The 22717-nt window shown below is 37.0% G+C and overlaps 2 protein-coding genes across 3 annotated transcripts in view; one reads left to right on the top strand and one right to left on the bottom strand.

Annotated features, from left to right (window-relative positions):
- The first annotated feature begins 353 nt into the window (after positions 1-353).
- STMP1 (short transmembrane mitochondrial protein 1) lies at positions 354-12822 on the top strand. Its single transcript, XM_051963253.1, has 3 exons — positions 354-474; positions 9666-9719; positions 12328-12822. The coding sequence occupies exons 1-3, from the start codon at positions 460-462 to the stop codon at positions 12400-12402; spliced, it is 144 nt and encodes a 47-aa protein (XP_051819213.1). The 5' UTR covers positions 354-459; the 3' UTR covers positions 12403-12822.
- Positions 12823-16514: 3692 nt separating this feature from the next.
- SLC13A4 (solute carrier family 13 member 4) overlaps positions 16515-22717 on the bottom strand; it is a 60894-nt gene continuing 54691 nt past the window's right edge. Inside the window, exons 14-16 of one of the 2 annotated variants that reach the window (XM_051963251.1) lie at positions 22137-22298; positions 21254-21391; positions 16515-18314 (exon numbers count right to left, since the gene is read on the bottom strand). In XM_051963251.1, coding sequence (XP_051819211.1) covers positions 18156-18314; positions 21254-21391; positions 22137-22298 — 459 coding nt within the window. In that variant the 3' untranslated portion in view covers positions 16515-18155. Of the gene's footprint in view, positions 18415-21253; positions 21392-22136; positions 22299-22717 lie in introns of both variants that reach the window. The other variant, XM_051963252.1, reaches the window with a different exon arrangement.

Raw genomic sequence — 22717 nt, 5'->3', positions numbered from 1 at the left:
TGCCTCTCCTTCCGCAGCCCTCTCCTCGTGGAGAGTTACCTTTTTGGGTCCTCCTTGCCATCCTTTTCATTTTTAATCTATGATTCTATGCTTTTTGTACAGAGTAAGAGCTGAAAACTGTATTACATACTCGGGCGATAACCGTGACCCTTTGAGCGGATAGTGGGAGTAAATCACAGCCTTAGTTGGGTGGTTAATCCAACTGAGTTTGCAAACTCGACCCTTCCCCACCTAGAGGCGGAGCCTTTCCTGTTCAAAACTCTAGGCGGGAGGGGGAGGGCGGGACTAGAAAGCCTAAAACACGTGGGTGTACTCGTGACCCGGAAGCAAACTCCTTTCCTTTTTTCCCTATCCTTTCACTTCCGCTAACCCCTCTCTCAGAGGGAGGTTTAGAGCTTATTGGTTCGGTGTCTTACTTCAACTGCTGCCGTTGCCGCTGTCGCCTCCACCTCCGTCACCATGATTCAGTTTTTGGTGAGTGTCGGCCTCGCGCTGCCTTTTCTGCTTCCACTCCAGCGTTGGAGATGAAGTGGGGCAAGCAGAGTGGGGATAAAATTAGGGGAGACTCGGCCGATAGGAACCGGAGTCCCCCCGCGGGGCGGAGCCAAGGGGGGCGGGGCCGGGGCCCGCGGTGAGCCTCCCCACTCCCCGCGATGTTCCCAAACTGGCTCTCTGGGCCTACGGCCCCTGAAGTGCACTTTTTGGGATCCCGGCTCCTCGGACTTTACCGGATTCTTCCTGAGGGTTTCAGGTTTCGACTGCCTTGTCCCCCTTCTGAATCCTCGGTTTTGAAAGATGACTTCTACATTGCCTTTTGTCTCTGCCTAATTTGTAGGTGTGTAACCGTTCCTCCCGTTCCGTAAACATCCCGAGACTGCCACCCGATCTATTCTCCGCCCAGTATGAAGCTTCACCCGAGAGGGCTGAAGTAAAGCTACATTTTCTTTCGTAGCCCAACTTAATTTTTTCTGGAGTTTTTCTGATGTATAAAAACCTGTGATTTAAAGCCTGTCACCGTGTTCCTGATGCTTTTTTTTGGGGGGGATGGAGAAGGAAGAGTAAGGGAATGCTTATTTTTCCAAAGTTTAATGTAGTTATCCCAACTTGTAGCCAGGCTAGTTGTTTTCATGACAGAAAATGAAATATCGAAATAGTGGCATTAAATACAGTAAATAATGAAGGGAATGAATCGAGGCTTGTAGGTATTAGTATATTTGCAAAGGATTGTATGGCTTCCAGATTTTGAAAATCGCTGATTGGGTTGTGAACAGCTGGAACAGTCTTACTGTTGTTCATAACTTTTCCCAAAGTGCTCCTTGGGAGTGCCATTAATAACTGAAATAGTCGTCATAAACCTTTTTTTTTTTTTAAACTACAGTTCTGTATCGAACTTTATTGATTTCTCCCTTTTCAAGGAAGTAGTATGCTTAGAAGGACGATGCAAGTTTCATTAAGTTAATATGCCCATAAATTTCTACGTCAAATCACGGATGAAAATGTTTATTTTATGATTTGTAATTCTGGATTCTTTTTTTATATTTTGAAAATAAGTTTATGCCTTTTTTTTTTTTTTTTTTTTTTTTTTTTTTGCTGAGGCAATTGACTTGCCCAGGGCCACACAGCTAGGATGTGAGTGTTAAGGGACTGAGGCCAGATTAAACTCGGGTTCTCCTGATTTAAGGGCTGGTGCTCTGTCCACTGCGCCACCTAGCTACCCCTGCCATTTTGTTTTTATGTCGTGTTCATTTTCTGACATTTTCTTCTACTGAACCTTACCGTATAACCAAATTTGACACACCGATATCGGTAGACAGCAGTCATAGTTTACCTTCTTCTGGTCTCAGATTTTTTAGCCTTTAATATATTTTTAATTGTTTAATTTTTTCTGGTTATATATGTACATTCTTTTTTTTTTTTTTTTTTTTTTTTTTTTTTTTTAATAATACATTTCTTTATAAATCATGCTGGGAGAGAAAAATCAGAGCAAAAGGGAAAAACCATGAGGGAAAAAAAATCCAGAAGACAAAGAAAAAAAAAAGTGAACATACCACATGTTGATTTACATTTATTGTCTATAATTCTCCCTATGGATGCAAATGGTATTTTCCATCCGAAATTTATTGGGATTGCCCTGGATCACTGAATTCCTGAGAAGAACTATAGAATTTTTTGTAGTTGATCACTGCACAATTTTGCTGTTATTGTGAACAATATATCTTGGTTCTGCTTTTAACTTGGCATCACTTCATGTAAATCTTTATAGGCTTTTCTAAAATCAGCTTGTTCATTATTAATCCATTACTTTCATCTACCATAACTTATTCAGTCATTCCCCAATTGATGAGCAGCCACTCCTTTTCCAAATTTTTTCCACCACAAAAAGGGCTGCTACAAATATTTTTGCACATGTGGGGCCCTTTCCCTTCTTTATGATTTCCCTGGGATACAGTGGCACTGCTGGATCAGTGTACACAGTTTTTGGCTTTAATATTTTGTAAGTGGTACCAATTTAACTTTATGAATGTAAATCAGCAAGTTTTAGGTGTTTACTGCAATGAAGTACCATCTACTGGCAAGGAGCATGCATTCTCATAGGGAAGAGAAGTATATTTATATAAATATATACGCCAGATAAGTGAATTAAAATACATAAAAACCAGCTAAATACAAGGTCCTCTGGAAAAGAGAACATTTGCGAAGGGGTCAGGTTATGTTTTAGCCAGAGTAAAGCTTAGTACTTTATTTTTAAACCTTGATTGTAACTGTTGGTAGTTCTGAGTAGCTAGATAAGCCTGAGAAAGCCTGAAACACTGATAAGATTATAATTATAGGCAAGCTGGAAAAGGAACTAATTTGGAATCTGTTCAGCCTTCAGTAAGCCCTCTATTTTTAAGTAGTCCTTTTGTTCTAGTGGACTTTCTATTACAATCCCACCCTACTGGAAGGTCTTTAGAAACTCCCACCTTACTGTATCCAATCAGAAAGCTAAGTTATGTAACCCCCCCTTCCTACCAGATATTTCCCCTATAAAATTTCTACCTTGGTGCCGATCTTTTATTAAGTCCCTTTTTTAGGCTTAGCCTTCCACCCCTTGTGGCCTGCGGCCTGCCTGGTGTCTTTCTCCTTGTTATAGCTCTTTTAGGGGTACTAAATCCCTAAAGCTTGCTACTCAATAGTGAATCCCCTTCCCTTCCTAACCCTTTTGGGATTAGTCTGCTAAACTCTACTATGGATTTAACCTGCCAGTCAATGGCATATTCCCAGCATGTTGCATTCCTTTTAATGGTGTCTTCTTTCTGGTTAATTGTGAGTTCCACTAGGAACTTCTCTTTCCCCTTTTTAATTGTTAAAAATTTTCCTTGCTAATTTGTATGTTTATTCACAAAATAAATATTACTACTTTATAACCTGTGATGACTGCTTATGACATTTCTTTTTGTCTCATCTGAATCTAGATTATGCTATTTTTATATGATATTCTTATTTAATAATCTATTGCTCTCCCAAATCTGTTTCATATTTATCACTCCTGGTGCCTATTTTACTTCTTCTGTAAGTACCATTTTAAAAAGGTAGGTGCTATTATTGTAACAGTTTTGCAGATGAGAAATCTGAGGCTGAGTGGTCAAGTTATTACCTAGAGTTGTTGCCAGAAAGTCTCTTGAGACAAGAGTTAACCCCAAACTACAAATCTAGCTTTCTCCATTATGCCATCTAGCTACCAGCCTTCTCTAATCAATATTATTTTGGCTACTGTGTGGAGAATGATCTGAATGGAAAGAGATTGGAAACAGGGAGCTCAATTAGAATTTTATAATAATTAAATAGGACTTGGAACTATCATGTGCTTGTGGGAGTGGAGTTAAGGAGCAAGTGACTAGAAATGTGTTGGTAGAATGGGCAAGATTTGGAGGGTGAAATTGAGCCAAGAGTTGATGATTGAAGTTGGGAAATAAAGCTCATTAATGGCTGCTGTTTTCTCAGGAAAATAGTAGGCAAGATTATCTGAATATAGAACAGCCACCATATTAAATAACATTCTATATAACATTTTCTACTTAAAAACTTTCAGTGCCTCCCCATTTTTCTAATTTTTTTTGGGGGGGGGGTTGATTAATTTCTCAAATTTTGCTTATCTGGAGAAGGGCTGGAAATCTGAGCCAACAAGGGAAAGGCCTAGTTTACATCCAAATTTTCTTTCCCCAAGAAAAACATGAAATTTTAGGGTGGGGAAGTATGAGTCATGGCAGCTGACTTGGAGATAAAGTAGGCAAAGCTTTTCAAAAGCTACTGGAAGATCCTGATGTACTAGTTGGGAGAGTTGAAAGTAGACTAAGCCACTCTTTGATTACATTGTTATTGTTTGTCCTTCATTCTAGAAAAGGACCTTGATATTAGGGAGGGGAGATGCAAGTGACATGCAGGTGAATTGGATTTAAGAGAGAGGAAGCTGTGCAAGGTCACCAACCTCTTTTGTTCAACTAGAGCCACCTAGTTATCAGTGGCCAGAAGATCAGGACAATTGGAGATGAGCCTCCTGAGTAATAATAGAGACAACTGTATACACACTGAAGCCATACTTCTCCTACATTGAAAGGCTTTATATGGCAAAAAACAAATTGTTGTGCCACAGTCTCCTTGAGGTTGTCCTACCTCAGCTGCTCTGCCCCAAAACCCCAGGCTATAATCATTCCCTCTTGAATATTTGATGAGATAAAGGTCTTGTATCTTTAAACTATAAACACTCCTTTTAATGTTTGAATCTTTCCCGTACCTCCCTCCATTATGTTATTCTAAGTACCTCCCCCAATAGAGTATCCCCATCCAGGTCCTTCCTCCCATTATATCCTTGATCTTGTTATTCTATAAAAGGTCTGCCAATTATTTAGTCTTGGCAACCTAAAAAGCAAAGGAAGAGAAAAAATCCTAATTCCTCTTTCGCCTCTCTTGCATAGGCAGTGATAATAACAGGATGATTCCCCCCTCTCCTCCCCTTCCCAATAAAAAGCAGGGACAAAGAGTGCTAAGAATTGTACAGGGTCTAGTTAATAATAATGGGTTCAGTTATTTCTCTAAAGTGAGGTCCATGTCTAATGACCACTGAGTATACATATCACTAGAGTCATAGAATTATATCAGTTTGGATATTCTTGGTATAAATAAAGCTAGGAGATAAAAGGAACATGTAGCTAAATGGAAAAATGGCTCACGGGCCATTTTTGGAGAGGCAAAGAAGTTGGCAGAGTTGGTTTTAGAGTTGGCATGTCCAAATGCAGCAATAATTTCTATTTGATGGTACATTTGGTATTTTATTTGTATATTCATTATGAAAGCTGGTTTAAAAAAATAAAACAAAACCACTATGAATATAATTGTAGTTTGGGCATTTGATGCAGAGGATGATAGAAAAATGTGAAGCTCAAATAAAGCCCATTTAATTTAATTTGAAGAGTCTTAATACTCTGACTTAATTGCAAAGGTAGGTATAAGGGGATCAGCAAAAATGTTGCTCAAGGAACAAAGGAAAAGGACAAAGACGTTTAACTTCAGTAAAGAGCTACCTGTCTATTATGAATACTTCCTTCTTGAAAAAAAAAGGAAGGAAGTACTGGAAATGGCAAGCATCAATTAAGCAGTGAAAGATGATATATCTTGAGACAGAAAACTGCAAGTTCTGTATATCTGATCTGAATTGGTTGAATTTAGTCTGATCACTGACTTGTTAAAGCAAATGGTGAAGTAGTTTGACTCAGTAAATCTGAAAAAGTGGAGAATACCAAGTGTTTGGGAAACAATAACATTAATTGTAGACAAAAAGTGATTGAGAACATTGGTCATCATGCACTCCTGCTTTTCTATCTCTACAGTAGTTTTATGAGATTGATCTGCCCATGTACTGAGTGGGGGTCCTTGATGAAGGGAGGAGAGGCAGGATTTTGAAGACAGTGATCTGTGGCATACCACATCTTGGCTGTGGAGCTGTTGAACAGGAGGTGCAGAATCCTGTGTTTATTGATGAGGCATTCAAATGGGTAAAGACGGTTTGTTTTGAAAATTGTTCTCCAACATTGAGTGTTTTTCATGCTTATATTGAGACTATAGAAGAGTCCTTGAAAGGTACAATAGTGGCCTTGATTGTTAAAATGAAACAATGGGAAAACATATACTTGCCAAGGATTTTTAATTTTGTCCTGGAAGATATCAGTATAGAAATTTGAGCCAGAGAGAAGTGGGAATGGTTTAGGGATTCTGTGTATTTTTTCAGGTTTTCCAGATTCTCCTGTTTGTAAATAGCATTGTGTTGATTGCTTTCAAGTCCTAAAATATTGCAGAGCCTTCTAATTAAAATCCGGAATCAATTAAGAGTTTGTTCTAACTCTCCCCAGGAGGGGAAAAAGGTGATAAAAGAATGCTTCTTATCCAGACTGATATTGCAGTAGGGTGGGAATAATTGGTTAGTCTTTCAGTACATGTATTTTACACATGTGTGTTACATATGTGCATACATGTGCAAATATATAATTGCATATGACTATACATACAACATTCTTTACCTTTCTAATAAAAACAGATATATTTCCTTATTTTTTTCCGAGACCAGATTTTTTAAAACATAAAATTGTTTGATGTGTTTTGTTCTTACATTTTCTGCATTTTCCAATGTTTTGAAGAGGACCAGTGACATCACTGGGTGATGGCTTGATTTCTGGGTGAATTGTATTTAAGGAAGGCAGAGTTGCACAAAATCAGCAGCCTCCCTCTTTTTTTGTCATTGAATTCCATTGGCAAGGTGAAAAGTCAGGACTACTGGTAATGGCTCAGGATGCAATGTATTACTTTGGTGTCTTCAGCTCTAAGCATTCCATAATGCCTGCTTCAGCTACCTTCATGATCATTGGAACAGATTGTTCTCATTTAACCACTCTACTGGAGGAGGTCTTCTCATGTTTGAAGTAGGCATCCCCCCACCTCACTGGATTTGAGGCCTGTTGGTTACCTCAACTTAATTTAGCCTGTTTTCTGAGACAGTTTTTATCAGGGTGTTGGCATTGCACTTCTCAGAGCTTCTTGGAACCATAGGTGAGTTGGGTGAAAATAAATTCCAGAGGTGGATGATCTCTATGCAAGTCCTTTCTTGAATATCCTGTATACCCCATATTCCAAGGTATCTTTTTTGCAAACCTATCTTTTAAATTCCAAGATTGTTCTGATAATCCTTTATGGCTACAAGAACACCTAAAGAACAATAAAGAAATGCATGGTAGATTAGAACATTAAAAATGTCATCAAAAACATAGGCCTGGAAAAGGAGAATGGAACCTTTAGAATGGATTGCAACTTAGGCAGTTGTAGGGAATAATAGCATTGATGAAATGACATCTATAAAGAATTTGGTTTTTTGAAAGCCTATGTGGGAAAAATGGTCAAATTTCTTTTCTTTACATAGCAATTAGAATGGAGGAAATTGGCCCATATCTCTTAGGTCCCTTTTAATTTTGAAATTCTGTATTCTAATTCTAATGTACGTTACATATGTGCAAATATATATAATTGCATATGACTATGCATGCAACATTCTTTGCCTTTCTAATAAAAAGAGAGATGTATTTCTTTTATTTTTTTCTGAGACCAAATTTTTTAAAGATAAAATTGTTTGGTATGTTTTATTCTATCCCTTTGGACTAACAAACCAACCTAAAAAGTATAATACTTATCTTAGTACATACTAAGTTAAAGTGAATTAACTTTAATTTTGATTAAGTTAACATATTTTTGAGACATAGCCTCTGTCAGAATGTTAAGATGTATCTAAAAACTAGGGTTTGGAATAATTTTACATATTTACTATAGTAACTATGATCCTATTTGCTCTACTTCCCAGGAAAATTGCAAAATTATAATTTGAGACACAGGAAGAACATAGAATCTTAAATCTAGAAAGGGACTGCAGAGATTTAATCCACACTTCTAATTTTTCAAAAGATGAAAATGAGGCTCTGAGAATGTAATAATTTGTAAAAATTATTTTAAATTTTGACAAGTAAAATAGCAAAAATTTTTAAACTAAGTCTATTTTCAACCCCATATTTCAGTGTGTCTAAAAGAATTTGAACAGTATAGGAAGTGGCATAATTTTTGTGAAAAGAGAGACCTCTTAAAATAGACCAGTAATTTTGTTGTTGTTGCTATGTCAAAGAAACTGCACTATAATTAAATAATTAACCTTTTATTTATCTGATTAACAACTCTTACTCTACCCCCAACTTCCAATCATTTCAGATATATGGCATTGAGAAAAAGTAATTGACAGTGATACCACTGATGGAGAATGAACAGATTAGAATTAAAATGAAGAAGGAATGGGTTTGCTATAGAGAGTATTAAAAAGATTGTGGAATTCAGTGAGGAAAACTGAAAAAAAGGGCAGTTGATTGGATAATTAAGAGCTTTTTTGGAGACCTTGGGTTTAGCAATTTTAGTAGAGTGGGGATAAAAACCAGATTGTGAGGGCCATGGCATAATAAGTGGGTGGGGAAGTACACTGGTGAATTTATGCTTCTCTTTCTTGAAGTTGAGCAGCAAAAAGAAGAAAAGGACGAAAGAAGAATTTTCAGGATGTAGAGATCTGAACATTTTTGTAGACAAATGGGAAGGAGGTTATTTTTTTACAGGAGTAAAAAAAGGCAGTAGAGAGAGCAAAGATAGGTATGAGAGTAGCTAGGTCTCAGGAGATGGGATCAAAGACTGTTGTGGTGAGGTTAGTTTTGACGTTTGAGTTCACACTTTAACACTAATGTGAAAATAGGGTGGAATTTCATTGAATGTTTTTAGAATAATAACTGCACTTTATTCCTGGGAAGATATTGTAGTATTTGATTTTGGTGTTAAGTTTTGTTGGATGCTTTTTCTCATAAGTGGAAAGAAAAGGTCAACATTTTCAGAACTTTTAATTTTAAAAAGTTTTGTAATAAATTTGTGTAAACACAGATAAGAAATAAATTTTTAAGAATATTTTATACATACACATGTGTAATCTGAACAATTTAAAGAAAATAATTTAAATGTTAACAAAATAATTTACTGTCCCCTATTGATCTGTCCATTTATTTAAGACTTATTTTTATATAATTGTATTAAGTGTATATGCTCTAATTCTTTCTTTAAGAATTAAATTGCACTGAATGCAGCTATCTGTAAAATATAAGAGCTTAATTATCTTTCTACATTCTTTTATATTTTTTATTTGTAACAACACAATAATACTCAATTACATTGTTATGCCATATTTTATTTGGTCATTTCCCAAATCTTTGGATTTATAAGTTGTTTCCAGTTTGTTTTTTACAAAAACAAGAAACAAAGCATCACAAATGATTTTGTGTAGTTATGGTTACTTCTCTTTTTATAAAAAATATCAGTAGGTGCCTACTTCTGGGATCACTGGATCAAGAGGTATACATCAGTTTTGTAACTCCATTGTGTATTGCCAAATTTGTTCTTCAAAAAAAGAAATCAATTTATATCAACTTCGAATCAAGTGGGATAATATTTTTAAAGTGATTAATGTGGTGCCTGCCACTTAGTGTGTGCTGTGTAAATACTTGTTACTATCCTTTCCCTTTTCACATCTGTGACTATTCCGTTTTTTTTTTTTTTTCCTTCAGCTAGGATTTACTCTTGGCAATGTGGTCGGGATGTATCTGGCGCAGAACTATGATGTAAGTGACTATCATCCAAGACCTTTTTGTTTCTGTTGAAGTGTTTTATAGTGATTGACCTTAATTGGGGGTGTTTTTCTTGCCAGAATTGAATACCAGTAAAAATAAGGAGCGGTTTCCCCTTAAATATTTAAAGGGTGATGCATGAGGGTTAAATCTTGAAGGAAGTAAGTCCAGCATTTAGTCAGATATTTTTTCATCACACTCATAGACTCATAGTGCTATTTCTGCCCCATGTCACCACAAGAGGGCAACTTGTTAGTAATTGAGAGATTGCTCTCAATGATTTTATGCTGTAATTTGTTAGCCCTAAGCTACTACTTTCTCATTTAATTGGGACTCTTTTTCAAGTAGAAAGGGCATTAAAAAAGACATTTAGCAGATAATTTTTGTTTCCTGTCATTTCCATTTGTAGAGAGAAATTGGATAATTATAGTAACAGAATTTACCAATAATTTTAAAGACTAATTTTTAAAGTAGAGCTTCTGCAAATTTTTTTAGATTTCTTCAGAACTGTCTTAGGAAACAAAGTTGTTTCACAGATAGAGTACTGAATTGGGGAGCTCAAATTTGGGACTTAAAGATTTACCGGCTCTGTGAACCTTGGGAAAATAACAGTCTTTTGTCAAATGAGATTTTAACAGCCTCTGCCTTAAAGGATTGTTGATGGATATTCAGAGGAAATCTCATACATACAACATATGCATCTGTGTTGTGTGTGTGTGGGGTGTGGTTTTGTAAATCTTAAATCATAAAAATGTTAGCTATCATAATTATCATCCTCATTAGGAGATGCTATGAAGCTTTTACTGATGGGGAAGGAAGTTTATTTTCCCAGAATCACGAAAATGAATCATTGATAAAAGATTAGAACCTCTCAGTATATCTGAAACAGGATGAAGGTGGAAATGAATCTCTGAAAAGATTTTCAGAGGAGAGAAGAATGTTTTTGCTTTAAAGAATGATAAAGAACATAGGATAGTTTACCTCTCAGACCTGTGGAAGAGGAAGGAATTTATGACCAAAGAAGAATTAGAAATCATTATTGTTTACAAAATAGAAAATTTTGATTATATCAAATTGAAAAGTTTTGTACAAACAAAACTAATGCAGACAAGATTAGAAAGGAAGCAATAAACTGGGCAAACATTTTTTACAGTCAAAGGTTTCGATAAAGGCCTCATTTCCAAAATATATAGAGAATTGACTCTAATTTATAAGAAATCAAGCCATTCTCCAATTGATTAATGGTCAAAGGATATAAACAGACAATTCTCAGACAAAGAAATTGAAACTATTTCTAGCCATTATTAATCAGAGAAATGCAAATTAAGACAACTCTTCAGATAGTGGCTAGAATGACAGGGAAAGATAATGCAGAATATTGGAGGGGATGTGGGAAAACTGGGACACTGATAACATTGTTGGTGGAATTGTGAATACATCCAGCCATTCTGGAGAGCAATTTGGAATTATGCTCAAAAAGTGATCAAACTGTGTCTTTGATCCAGCAATGTTATACTACTGGGCTTATATCCCAAAGAGATTTTAAAGAAGAGAAAGGGACCTGTATGTGCCAAAATGTTTGTGGCAGCCCTTTTTGTAGTGGCCAGAAACTGGAAACTGAGTGGATGCCCATCAATTGGAGAATGACTGAATAAAATGTGATACATGGATATTATGGAATATTACTGTTCTGTAAGAAATGACCAGCAGGATGATTTCAGAAAGGCCTGGAGAAACTTACACGAGCTGATGCTGAGTGAAATGAGCAGGACCAGGAAATCGTTATGTACTTCAACAACAATACTATATGATGATCAATTCGGATGGACGTGACCCTCTTCAACAATGAGATGAACCAAATCAGTTCCAATAGAGCCATAATGAATTGAACCAGCTACACCCAGTGGAAGAACTCTGGGAGATGAATATGAACCACTACATAGAATTCCCAATCCCTCTATTTTTGTCTGCCTGCATTTTTGATTTCCTTCACAGGCTAATTGTACACTATTTCAAAGTCCGATTTTTTTTTTGTACAGCAAAATAACTGTATGAACATGTATATGTATTTAACTTATACTTTAACATATTTAACATGTATTGGTCAACCTGCCATCTGGGGAAGGAGTGCTGAAAATTACCCATGCATATATCTTGTTAATAAAAAAAAGGAAAGAAAATATATTAAAAAAAAAAAAAAGAATGATAGATAAAATGATGTTAATCTTCAAGACTCAGATTTTTAGTATACCAAAGAGCATTTGCAGTAGCAACCTTATTGGGACGATAAAATTTCCTAGTCATGGGTTTCATACATTCATAGAGTATTTGGAATGTGTGGTATAGTGGAAAATGAAGTCTTTTTTCTAGGAAGTCTTTTTTATCTTAATAAGTTCTTGCACATTTAGCATGCAAATAACAGTATTTATAGTACTTTTTAGTCCAAAAAGCAGTACTTTTGAGAACTCTTTTGGAAAGAAATGTAAATTTGTGAAATTTATCTCATATATATTTATGAAAATTGCCTTTGCTGACAGGAAAGGGAGAGGGGAGAAGCTATTGGTCAGATGCAAAGTTAAAATCTATTCTTTTCTTTTCAAAGATTCCGAATTTGGCCAAAAAGCTTGAAGAGATTAAAAAAGATTTAGATGCCAAGAAGAAACCACCTAGCTCTTAATGCCAACATGTAGTAATGTCGTCTGGATGCTTTCCTATTCGGCACTCCTATGCTCTCCTCCAGGACTGGATGACTTTCTTCCAAATGAGATACACTGAGATGCCTTTGAGCTAAAACACACCCATAACACCAAAAGTACCCTTTATTACTTCTCCTGGACTCTTCTGATCACTATACCTGCGTGGGAGATTCTGATACTTGCATCATGGTGCTTGACTAGGAAATGCTAGTTTTAATTAGTGGTCTCCCTTGTTACCTTTAAATTGTGAATTTTTAGTAATTTTTTAAGTTGCTTTTTATATATGGCTGAACAGATGGCAGTAATACTAATTCTTTGTCTACCACACTTGGATGCTTTATAAGCATTTAGTGTTAAATTATATTGTTCCAAATCAATTAAAACTATTATAGAGCAACTAATTTTTGGTGAGTTCCACTTATTTTGTCATAGCACAGCACTTTTATAATTGTGTAACCAGTTAAATAATGAGCAAGTTTATTTATTTTTTTTTTTTGTCAGACCTCTTAGTTGTCCAACAATATATGCTTTGAGGGGAAAAGAAATGGGATGTTAAACTTGCTCTTGAGATTAGTCTCTTTGGAATGCTTTTTTCTATGATTAATGTACTTATTTTGTCCTATATTGCGTCTTAAATGTGATCATTCTCATTTAACTTTCTGCAATTGTGTATAAGTGAAAGGTTGTATATAAAGAAAATATTTCTTGCACCATATTTTTATGTTTATTTTAATTATTTCAAAGATATATTCTTTGTGAAAAAATTGACTTAACCTATACAATTTTTGTTTTACAAATTCAGTCATATTTCAAGGAGCATTCTATCATTATGTTCATTTAGTTTTCATTATATTTTTAGAAAGCCAAAATTAAATATTTTTGTTAGTAGTTCTGTTTTAGTGAGACTAACAGGGTTTTTATTTAATTTTTTTTCTTTTATAGCAACTACATTCATGGTAATGACAGAATGACATATTCAAATCATGTAGCAGAACCTACAAATAGAACTAGTTTTTCATGCTTTTATACACACTAAGCACAACAGTATATTTTGTGATTATAAAGGGGTTTAAAAAACCCACCAGACTATAAATATCCAAAGTAATAGACTTCCAAATATCCCCTTGGGAAAACACAAACTTGTCCAAATGATGTTCCTGTTGCCTGTTGCCCTGTAGTAAGTAAGGAGCCTGATGTGGGACTTGATCTCTCCAGCCCAGGGTTAAAACTGTTTACCTTTTAGTGCCTTTGTGACCTTGGGCAAATAATATCTTTTTAACCCTGTTTCTTTTTAAAATGAAGTATAAAAGGAGAGGATCTCTAAGCTCTCTTTCCCAATTCTAAAATTTCTGCTATTTTGTTCCACCAAAATTGCTTATTTCAAAACTTATTTATAAATCTCACAAACTAGTTATTACTTTTTAGGGACTGGAGAAAGGGACAAGGAAGGGAAGAGATGTGTTTTGACCAACTAGGATTACTTTGAATTTGGGGCCAGCCTTATAGATTTCATTTGTTCTTTAGTCTTTTCACTCATGTCTGACGCTCTGTCTCCATTTTTGGGATTTTCTTGGCAGAGATACTGGAGTGGTTTGTTATTTCCTTCTCCAATTCATTTTATAGCTGAGGAAACCGAAGCAGACAGGTTTAAATAACTTGCCCAGGGTCACACAGCTAGTAAGTATCTGAGACTGGCATTTGAATTCAGGAAAAAGAATCCTCCAGACTCCAGGCCTGGCACCCTGTCCATTATATGTATATCTACAAATGGATATATATTACCTGGTTTACAACTTAGTTTGTTTAGAGTATTGCCTGGGGCAGTGAGAAATTGGTGACTTTACTCCCTCAACCATTATATATCAGAGGTGATTATGGTCTTCCTGATTTTAAGGCTTCCTTTCTCTCCTAAGCTTTACTGCCTCTCACTAGCTAAAAGATGAGGATTTGAATCTTGCTTCTACCTCTTTAATTACATGCTTTGGCAAGACTTTGAATCCTAGTTTCATCATCTGCAAAAGGGGGTAATGCTAATACATCTACCATATATAGGGCTCTTGTGAGGATCAAGATAATATGGACATGGTGTACTTTTCTAAACTATATGTAGAATGTGCATCCTGTTAAGTAATTTGGGAAACATTGCTGTACTCACTGTACTTTTACATTATAAAGTAACAGAAAAACTTAAATGTTCTGCCAAAAAAAAGGATTTCATTGGCTGAAATTACTAATGCTTTTAGCCAGTTCTGATTTGGTGTTGTTTTATTCTGCTGTGAACTTGCTGCTTGAGCAAAAAGAAGAATTTTACTATTCCACTTCATTTTTTTTCCACCTAATTTATTCCCCTTCAATTTCCATTTGTATGAATGTAGGTAAAATAGAAGACATCTGTATATAAGTATTTTAAAATATGTATACAGAGTATGTATACATACATTTATAGCACGTAGTGTTTTCATTTCCATTAAGCTAGACCTCACCCTTTGAATAGTATTCCAATGGTTATATTTCCCTTGTGATTTACCCCTTGTTCAGTGTGCTCTGATTAGCCTAGGCTAAAGGAACATTACATACTATAGTGGAGGAAATTAACTTTCTCTTATGTTTCTTGTACTGTAATTTGTACATAGCACTTTTTAAAAATTATTGCTTCCTCCAGTATATTAACAATTCCAAGACTGATAAATTATATGAAATAACTGAGGCATGATTTATTTATCATAGATTTCAGTGGAAGACTGATCCATTTTTCCATTAAGAAAAAACAGCATCAATGAATAAATAATACAATTTAAAATCATTGTTTGTCTTTTGTTAATAATTGCCAAAGATTATTTAGCATTGCCAGGTTATTTTTTCAAAATTCATTTTTGTCAAGCATTTTTTGACATTCCTCCCTCTTGAATAGTAATTTTAAAAATAAAATCATAAAAATATGCACAATCCACCAAAAAAAATATACCACCTATAAAAATGTATGTCTCATTCTGAATTTTTGAGTCCATCATCTTTATGGGTGAGGTAATGACTCTCTGAGTGGCTGGAACCAGATTAAATGATTGGGAAATGTCTAACAAAAATACAGTACAACATAAGTAATGTTAATTTCTAAGTTAACATGTGGCCCAAAGGCATCCATTACTCTTTGTGAGTTTGATACCACTACTCTGGACAACAATGTAACATTTTGGTCCTTGATTGACATGAACTGCTTTTCTCCTTCATTTCTTGGAATCTGGACTTGAGGAAGGGAAATACACTGAGACTTATATAGATATTCAAGCATTTAAGTGACATCTCTTAAGTCTGAGAAACACAACTCTGTAATTGTCAAATGTGTACCTTCAGCCCTGTGGAGGAGGAATATTTAAGAACTGAAGAAATGTCATGGCAGAAAGCTGTGGAACTAGGAATCAGGAGACCTTGGGATTGATGGTCTCGGCTCCACCACTGTCTTAACTGTGACCTTGGGCATTGTCTTGCCACTGAACCTCCATTTCCTAGTTATAAAATGAAGTTGAGAAAGGATGGGTTGATGTAAAATGCACTATAAAATGAATTTGGAATCAGGCAGACCTACCTTGGACACTATTATCCTGTAAAAATCACTTAAACTCTTAGGGCTTCTATGTTTTTATCTGTGAAATAAAAGGGTTGCACCAAATCCCTCGGTTCCTTAATAGGTCTACAATTCCAGAAAAGTCCAGAAAGAATAGCTTATCTTGGGAGGTTGGAAAGAAAGACATATCTATGGAAGGGCTAGGTGAGTGTTAATGTCTAGAAATTACTATTCATGTGATGTGAAGCTAGATGTCAACATTGGAATAGTGGAATAGGTAAATTTTTGTGACAGAACTAGGAGCCATGATTGATGTTAATGGCTTCAGGAAAGAGTTTTTCTCTTCCCACAGGCCTGGATTCTATTTTTCATATATGTGTGTGTATATATATATATATAATATATATATTTCCTGCCCCCTCCCGCTATCCCAATTCAGATGATCTTTTCTAAATCTTTAAAATACTATAGAAACATGAGCAATATGGAATGCTAATGTTAAGATTAGAAAAAGAATCTTTACAACCCAGAGAAGCTAAATAATTGATTTTATTTGTGTCCATGTGGGAGGGGTCAAACATGCTAATAAGGAACTTGAAGCTAATTAAAATAGGTGCAGATGACTACAAGGGATTATTTCAAAGACAAATAACTGACATCAGTGATCAGAAATATGTGATGCTGGTGAACTATTGAAATAATGAGCATTCTTTTAGTCGTAGAAAACGATGAAAGAAATAGGCTAGTTCTCATTGAGATGAAGAAAAGCTTATATTCATTAGCCACAAACATTTACTGGATGCTTACTGAGTACAGGGTAATGTGCTAAAGTACTTGGGAAAATAAAAAAGATCATTTTTGCCCCATAAGGCCTTGTAGTCTGCTAGGGATGACAATGATTCCTCAGTCTATTCTAAGGCTGCTTAAACTGTGACCCATATGGAGTCATGTAATTGAACGCAGGGATTGTGAAATTATGATTTAATACCAGTAAAATTTGATTTTATACCTATTTTATAGACCAATATATAAGATTTCTTGGGTGAAAAGGTCACAAGTGGAAGAAGTTTAAGAAGTCCTAGTTTATATCTTCTAGCATCTACCTATTATTAAAGGAAATGACAAAAGTTTTTTCTTCATAGTTTCCTGTGGTCCCTTCTAGCTCTAGGTGGGGTTTGAGTAAAACAATGCATTTAGAAGCTTTACTGGCTTATGTATAGTTTTTATCCTTCTGATAAAATAGTAATAAAAAGTTGTTTTTTCTCTCTCTAGTCATTGAGAACATATTTGTAGTAATGAAGCTAGAGACAACAGAGGGGAGTGCCCAAACTCCTTGTTATTTAGTCTTTTTTCTCTTTTCCATTTTGGCATAGTGGAGATGCTGGATTTAGACTCAGAAGCCCTACTTTTGCTTGTGTAACTTTAGGAGAGTTTCTTTCTCTGGGCCTCAGTTTTTAATTTCCTTATCTGTAAAATAAAAAGGCCAGACTAAACCCTTCCCAGCTCTAAATCTTATTAATTCTGAGTACTTCTATTGAGAAAGAATATCGTATAGGCCTATCTGAAAAGGAAAGCATTCTTTTTTTTTTCGCCTTAGTGCTATTCCTTCAGAGAAATGCTATGGATAACAAAGGTGATCCAGAGGTGGAGAGGTTCTCCTTGGCTGGAGTTAGGACAATCGAATATTTGGAATGAGTCTAAGGTTGTCTTTTAGAATCTAGGAGAGGCACCTGGATTAGTCAGCATTGTTTTATCTTCGGTGCTTATCTACCTGGTAATTTGACTCCCTAACTCCTCCCCCCCATCGGTGACATGTAATGCTACAGTACTGCAAGGGTTAAGTCAGTCCTTGCAGGCCAAGAGCTCAGCATGTGGAATGCACCAAGAGGCTGCTCTTAACACACAGGGCAGGGTTTGCACTGCAAAGACCAGCCCTTTTCCTTAGATGTGCTGGCTTTGAAAAGTGAGAAATTCTTTTCTTCTAGAAGGTCCTACATAAAACCACATCTCTGTTTTAAGAAGAATATCTAAAGCCAATGAATAGAAAGGAATGAGAAAAATTCAGAAGTCCTTTCTTAGTGACTCCTGTATGACAGACAGGAAAGAAGTCAATGGAAAATCACGTCTGTCCTTCCAGTTGCTGCATTTTCCCGTCTCGCTGGTGACTGGCCTTCATAGAAAGGAGGCCTTCAGATTGTTTGGCTCCAGGGTTGTTGCACACGCCGGTCTCCTTAGCTTGCTGTTTGGACTCTTCCATGCACTCACTCTGGTCCGCTGAGTCTGTCCGCAGGTGCTAGGCCTGATGGGTGGTGTTACTGACTTTAGCCCAGACTGGAAAGGTATCCAAATGGAAGAGGTTAATTCCCCAAGTGTTGATAGCCACCATGACTACCACCAATCCAATGATGTTGACACCTAAGCCAGCTTTCACCTGTACAGAATAAACCAATATATTGCAGTTACTTCCCATTGAGAGGGAATGAAGGGAGTGATAGGGATGGAGTTGTATAATTCAACTCTACATCTTATTGCTGCTCCCAAAAGTTCTTGTTCCTCTGCTGTAGGTTCTAGTTTTGCCAGGTAATTATGGAAGGGTAAGAAAGGAAGGGAGATTTCTCAGGAGCTTAGAATGGGAGAGGGTGAGCAAAGCAGCTTTACCGGTTGTGCTACAGTTTCCTTTTAATGTCCTGACCCAGTTTCCCTAATTGTCCTATTCAGTTACTCTGCCTCAGGTTATAACCATTTCCTCTTAATCTTAAAATAAAGGTCTTATATCTTAGACCTCAGGCTATAATCGTTCCCTCTTAATGTTTGATGGGATACAGGTCTTTATCCATTTTAGACTACCAGGAGCCTCTCCAGTACCTCCCTCCATTGTGTCATCCTAGGTGCCTGCCTCCATTAGATTCCTCCCCCCATTATGTCATCATTTTTGTAATCCTATAAAAGAATCTTGTGTCTGACATTCGCAGCTGGATTCTTTGAGATGATAGTCTCATTTGGTCTCAGTAAATCTTTCCCATTTAATAAATTATTAAATACTCTGTAATCTCTATCTTGCTCAATTTCTCAGGCATTACACACCTACTCTGTAGGTCTCCCTCAGTGGAGGTGGCCAATAGTTACTTTCTGCTTATTCCTTCCCACTGGAGATGAGCCCAGGAGGAAGAAGCAGCAGATTTCTTTTTCCAAGTGTACCTTCTCAGCAGCCCTTCGCCATACCATTTATGCCGTGGCCCTGAGCAGAACCATATGTACAGAGAGTGTGGGAGATGTGATGGGAGCAGCATGTTCAGATGGAGCGATTAGTACAGTAAGCCTGATCGTTACCCCACCCAGGGGAGTTGCCAAGCATACAAGGAGTATGTACAAAACAAATCTAGTCTGGCACTTACTTGGAAAAACTGAGGGAAAAGTGTATGCTAGGAAATTTTTTTTCAAACATGACTCAGCAGAGGGGAAACACTGGACTCTCGCCGGAGCTGGGAGATTATTAATCATTCTAATCCTTTGCTGTGCTTAGCATAAAGCCTGCTATTCAGATTCTAGGGCAATAAGGGCCCTTGCTTAGATACTAAGGTAGAATTCTGAAAAAGCAGGTGGTCAGTTTGAGAATACCAGGTACCAGGCAGTGAGGCGAGAGAATTACCACTGCGTGACCCTATCATTGAATATGTATAGGCAAAACAAACTATCGGAATAGAGAGACTGGTCCTATGCTTTTACTGATATAGGGAACTCCCTAATAAGGAAATTCCCTTTACCAAAGTAGATTATCTTCTTTGCAAATTGCAACCTTAGGGAGGAGTTACCTAAGGAGTTATCTAAAGAATCCAGAGTGACTTCCTGAGGGTCACACTAATAAATATCAGAGATGGGATTAAGTCTTCCTAGTTTCTAGGAAAGCCCACTCTACCATGCAGACTTACACATTTGTGTAGTATTTTTTTTTTTTTAATTTAGGACGCTTTCATTTTTTGTCTTATTTCATCCTCACAAGAACAGGTGGTAGATTCAATTTAATCAAATACATATTAACTTCTAGGTTATGGTTTCTGACTCTTTGTGACCCCATCTCTGGTTTTCTTGGCAAAAATACTGAAGTGGTTTGCCATTTCTAGCTCCTTTTACAAATGAAATGAGGCAAACAGGGTTTGCTCAGAGTCACAGCTAGGATGTGTCTGAGGTCAAATTTGAACTTGGGAATGAGTCTAGACCTGGCACTCTATCCATTTTACTACCTAGCTGCCCAATTCTAGGGAGCATCATGAAGTAATACCATACTGATACAGGAGTCAGATCAACCAGGAGTTCAATCTGGCTTTGGAGACTTGCACTGTGTCTCTGGGCAAATCCCCTAACTTCTGTGTACTTCAGACAAGCGGCTGGGGGGCTTGGTGGATGGATGCTAGAATTGGAGTCAGGAACCACTGAGTTTGAAGCCTGTCTCAATTAATTAGATGTGTGATGCTGGGAAAGGTACTTAACCTCTCTCAGACTCAGGATCCTCATCTGTAAAATGAGAATAAAAATGAGATAACCAATAAAGGACTCAGCAAACCTTAAAGTACTATTTAAATGGTAGTTATTTTGCATAGTCATTTTGTAGAGGGAATTTCTACCCCAAGTTATCTCTGAACCTGATGAAAACACAGACACTTTATGTAATGGCATCATTGCAGCACTACCCCATGTATAGTAGCACTGTACCAGGCACTTAGGAAAGAGACAAAATTAAACTAGTCTTTACCTTCAAATAGCTTACCATTCTGCTGCGGGAGAGAGGTGTACATAGAGGGCATAAAACAAAATAGGGATGGAACAGAGATTAGCAAAAGGTGCTTTGGGTATGTTTTCTGGAGGGGGGGGAGGAACGCTAATAGTTACTGGAAGGGGGAAGGCTGAATGAAGAAAATGGACTTCAGGAAAGATAAAATTCTGAAAGAGAAGAGATAAGGAGGAGAGCATATTGTGAGGAAATAGGGTATTGAGCTTGTGTTAAGTTGAGAGTATTAAACATAAGAGAACTGAAATTAGAAGGATGAAATGGCCAAGACCACATAGCTAGCAAAGGCCAAACCAGAAATCTAGCCAAGGTCTTCTGATTCTGATGTCTGGCTTGAAGATGAGAAAATTATTATTATTATTATTTTATTAAAAAGGGTACTCTTACTTGGGAAAATTTTAGGAGAGAGTTGAGGGCTAGAGTTAATTTCTCATGGATTTAGAAGGGAGAGGGAATTCTGGTGCCTTAGGGAGCCATAACTCACCATATCTTTGATCTGGCAGTGGCCATAGCTGAAGACAATAGCATTCGGGGGATTACCCACTGGCAGCATAACGGCAAAGGAGATGCACATGGTCACAGGGATCAGGGTGTAGAGTGGGTTAATATGAAGAGTTTCAGACTAGGAGAGGAGATAATTAATAGGATCATTAAGTTCAGTAGGGAACTCTCTCTTTCCCCATTCACATATTTTGTTGCGTTTGTTGTACATAGTAAGCTCTAAATGATTGTGTAGTGTTAACTGCTGCTCCTTGGAGAACACTACTATGATGTGAGATTATTGCCCACAAAAACCATCTTTCCTAAGTAGACATTGTGTGCTGATGCTATTGAACCATCCACAATAGGATGTGGACTCTGAGATCTTTACCCCAATAGAAATGGATTGCATTAAGCCATCTACACTCTCTTTTGCAGAGTCTTTCTGACCAATGACATACTTCTATTGTATGGGTGAGTATGCTCAGGATGCAGCTCTAAAATGGAATTTTTCTTGCAAGTGAAGATTACGGACAATTATGGAATTTTGACTCTACTGGCTTGACTTCACCAATACCACCCCAAATCTAGCCTAAGGGAAAGAGAGAAACAGGAGACTGAGGATAAAAAGGATAGAAAATGGCTGGAGGGGTCAGAGCAAAGAAAGGGAAAGGAAGAAAAAGAGTAGAGATTTTTTATTTTTTGGCTTCCTTGTCACCAGGTCTCATGATATGTGAAACAAGACAGAAGGCTGGAGAAAATAGTCATTGATGGAAGAGAATAGATTCCCACCCTTTTTGTCCTTGTCTATTGATTTTGGCCTCCAAACTAGTGCTATTTTGGGCAGTTTGGCTGGGAAAGTGAGAACACCTTCTGTTTCTACTCACCAAGCTGCAGAGGATCGGCAGGAAGATGGTGATGGTGGCAGGGTTGCTAACAAACTCAGTGACCACGGACACTAAGATGCACGCCAGCAGGGTGACTGCCCATGGTGGGAGGCTACTCAGGGATAACATCTGGTGCCCAATCCATGTGGACAGCCCGGAGGACTGAGAGAAGGGAGGGTGACAAGGAAAGAATGAGATGGAAATGTTGGGCCAGCAATCTTCAAGCTGGATTCTTGAAAGGCATTTCCAGGCCAGACAGACCACTTTTATCCCTTTGTAGATCTGGTCCTGACTCCTTTATTCTCATTCCATCACCTTCCATGGCAGTAGAATTCCATTCCAGACACAGGTAAGTGGTGCAATGGATAAGAATCCTAGACTTGGAGTCAGGATAGAGCCGAGTTCAAATCCGGTCTTAGATACTTAACTGTGATCCTGGGCAAAGTCATTTAGCCTCTATCAAACCTCAGTTTCCTCATCTGTAGATCAGGAATAATGATAGTATCCACTCACAGGCATGTGGGGAGGACCAACTGAGATAACTGGTATAATGTTTTGCCAACTTTTAAGTGATACACAGA

This window comes from Antechinus flavipes, chromosome 5, assembly GCF_016432865.1.
Source record: "Antechinus flavipes isolate AdamAnt ecotype Samford, QLD, Australia chromosome 5, AdamAnt_v2, whole genome shotgun sequence".
Taxonomy (NCBI): domain Eukaryota; kingdom Metazoa; phylum Chordata; class Mammalia; order Dasyuromorphia; family Dasyuridae; genus Antechinus; species Antechinus flavipes.
Note: the sequence above shows the minus strand (reverse complement) of the source record. Positions and strands in the feature narration are given on the sequence as shown.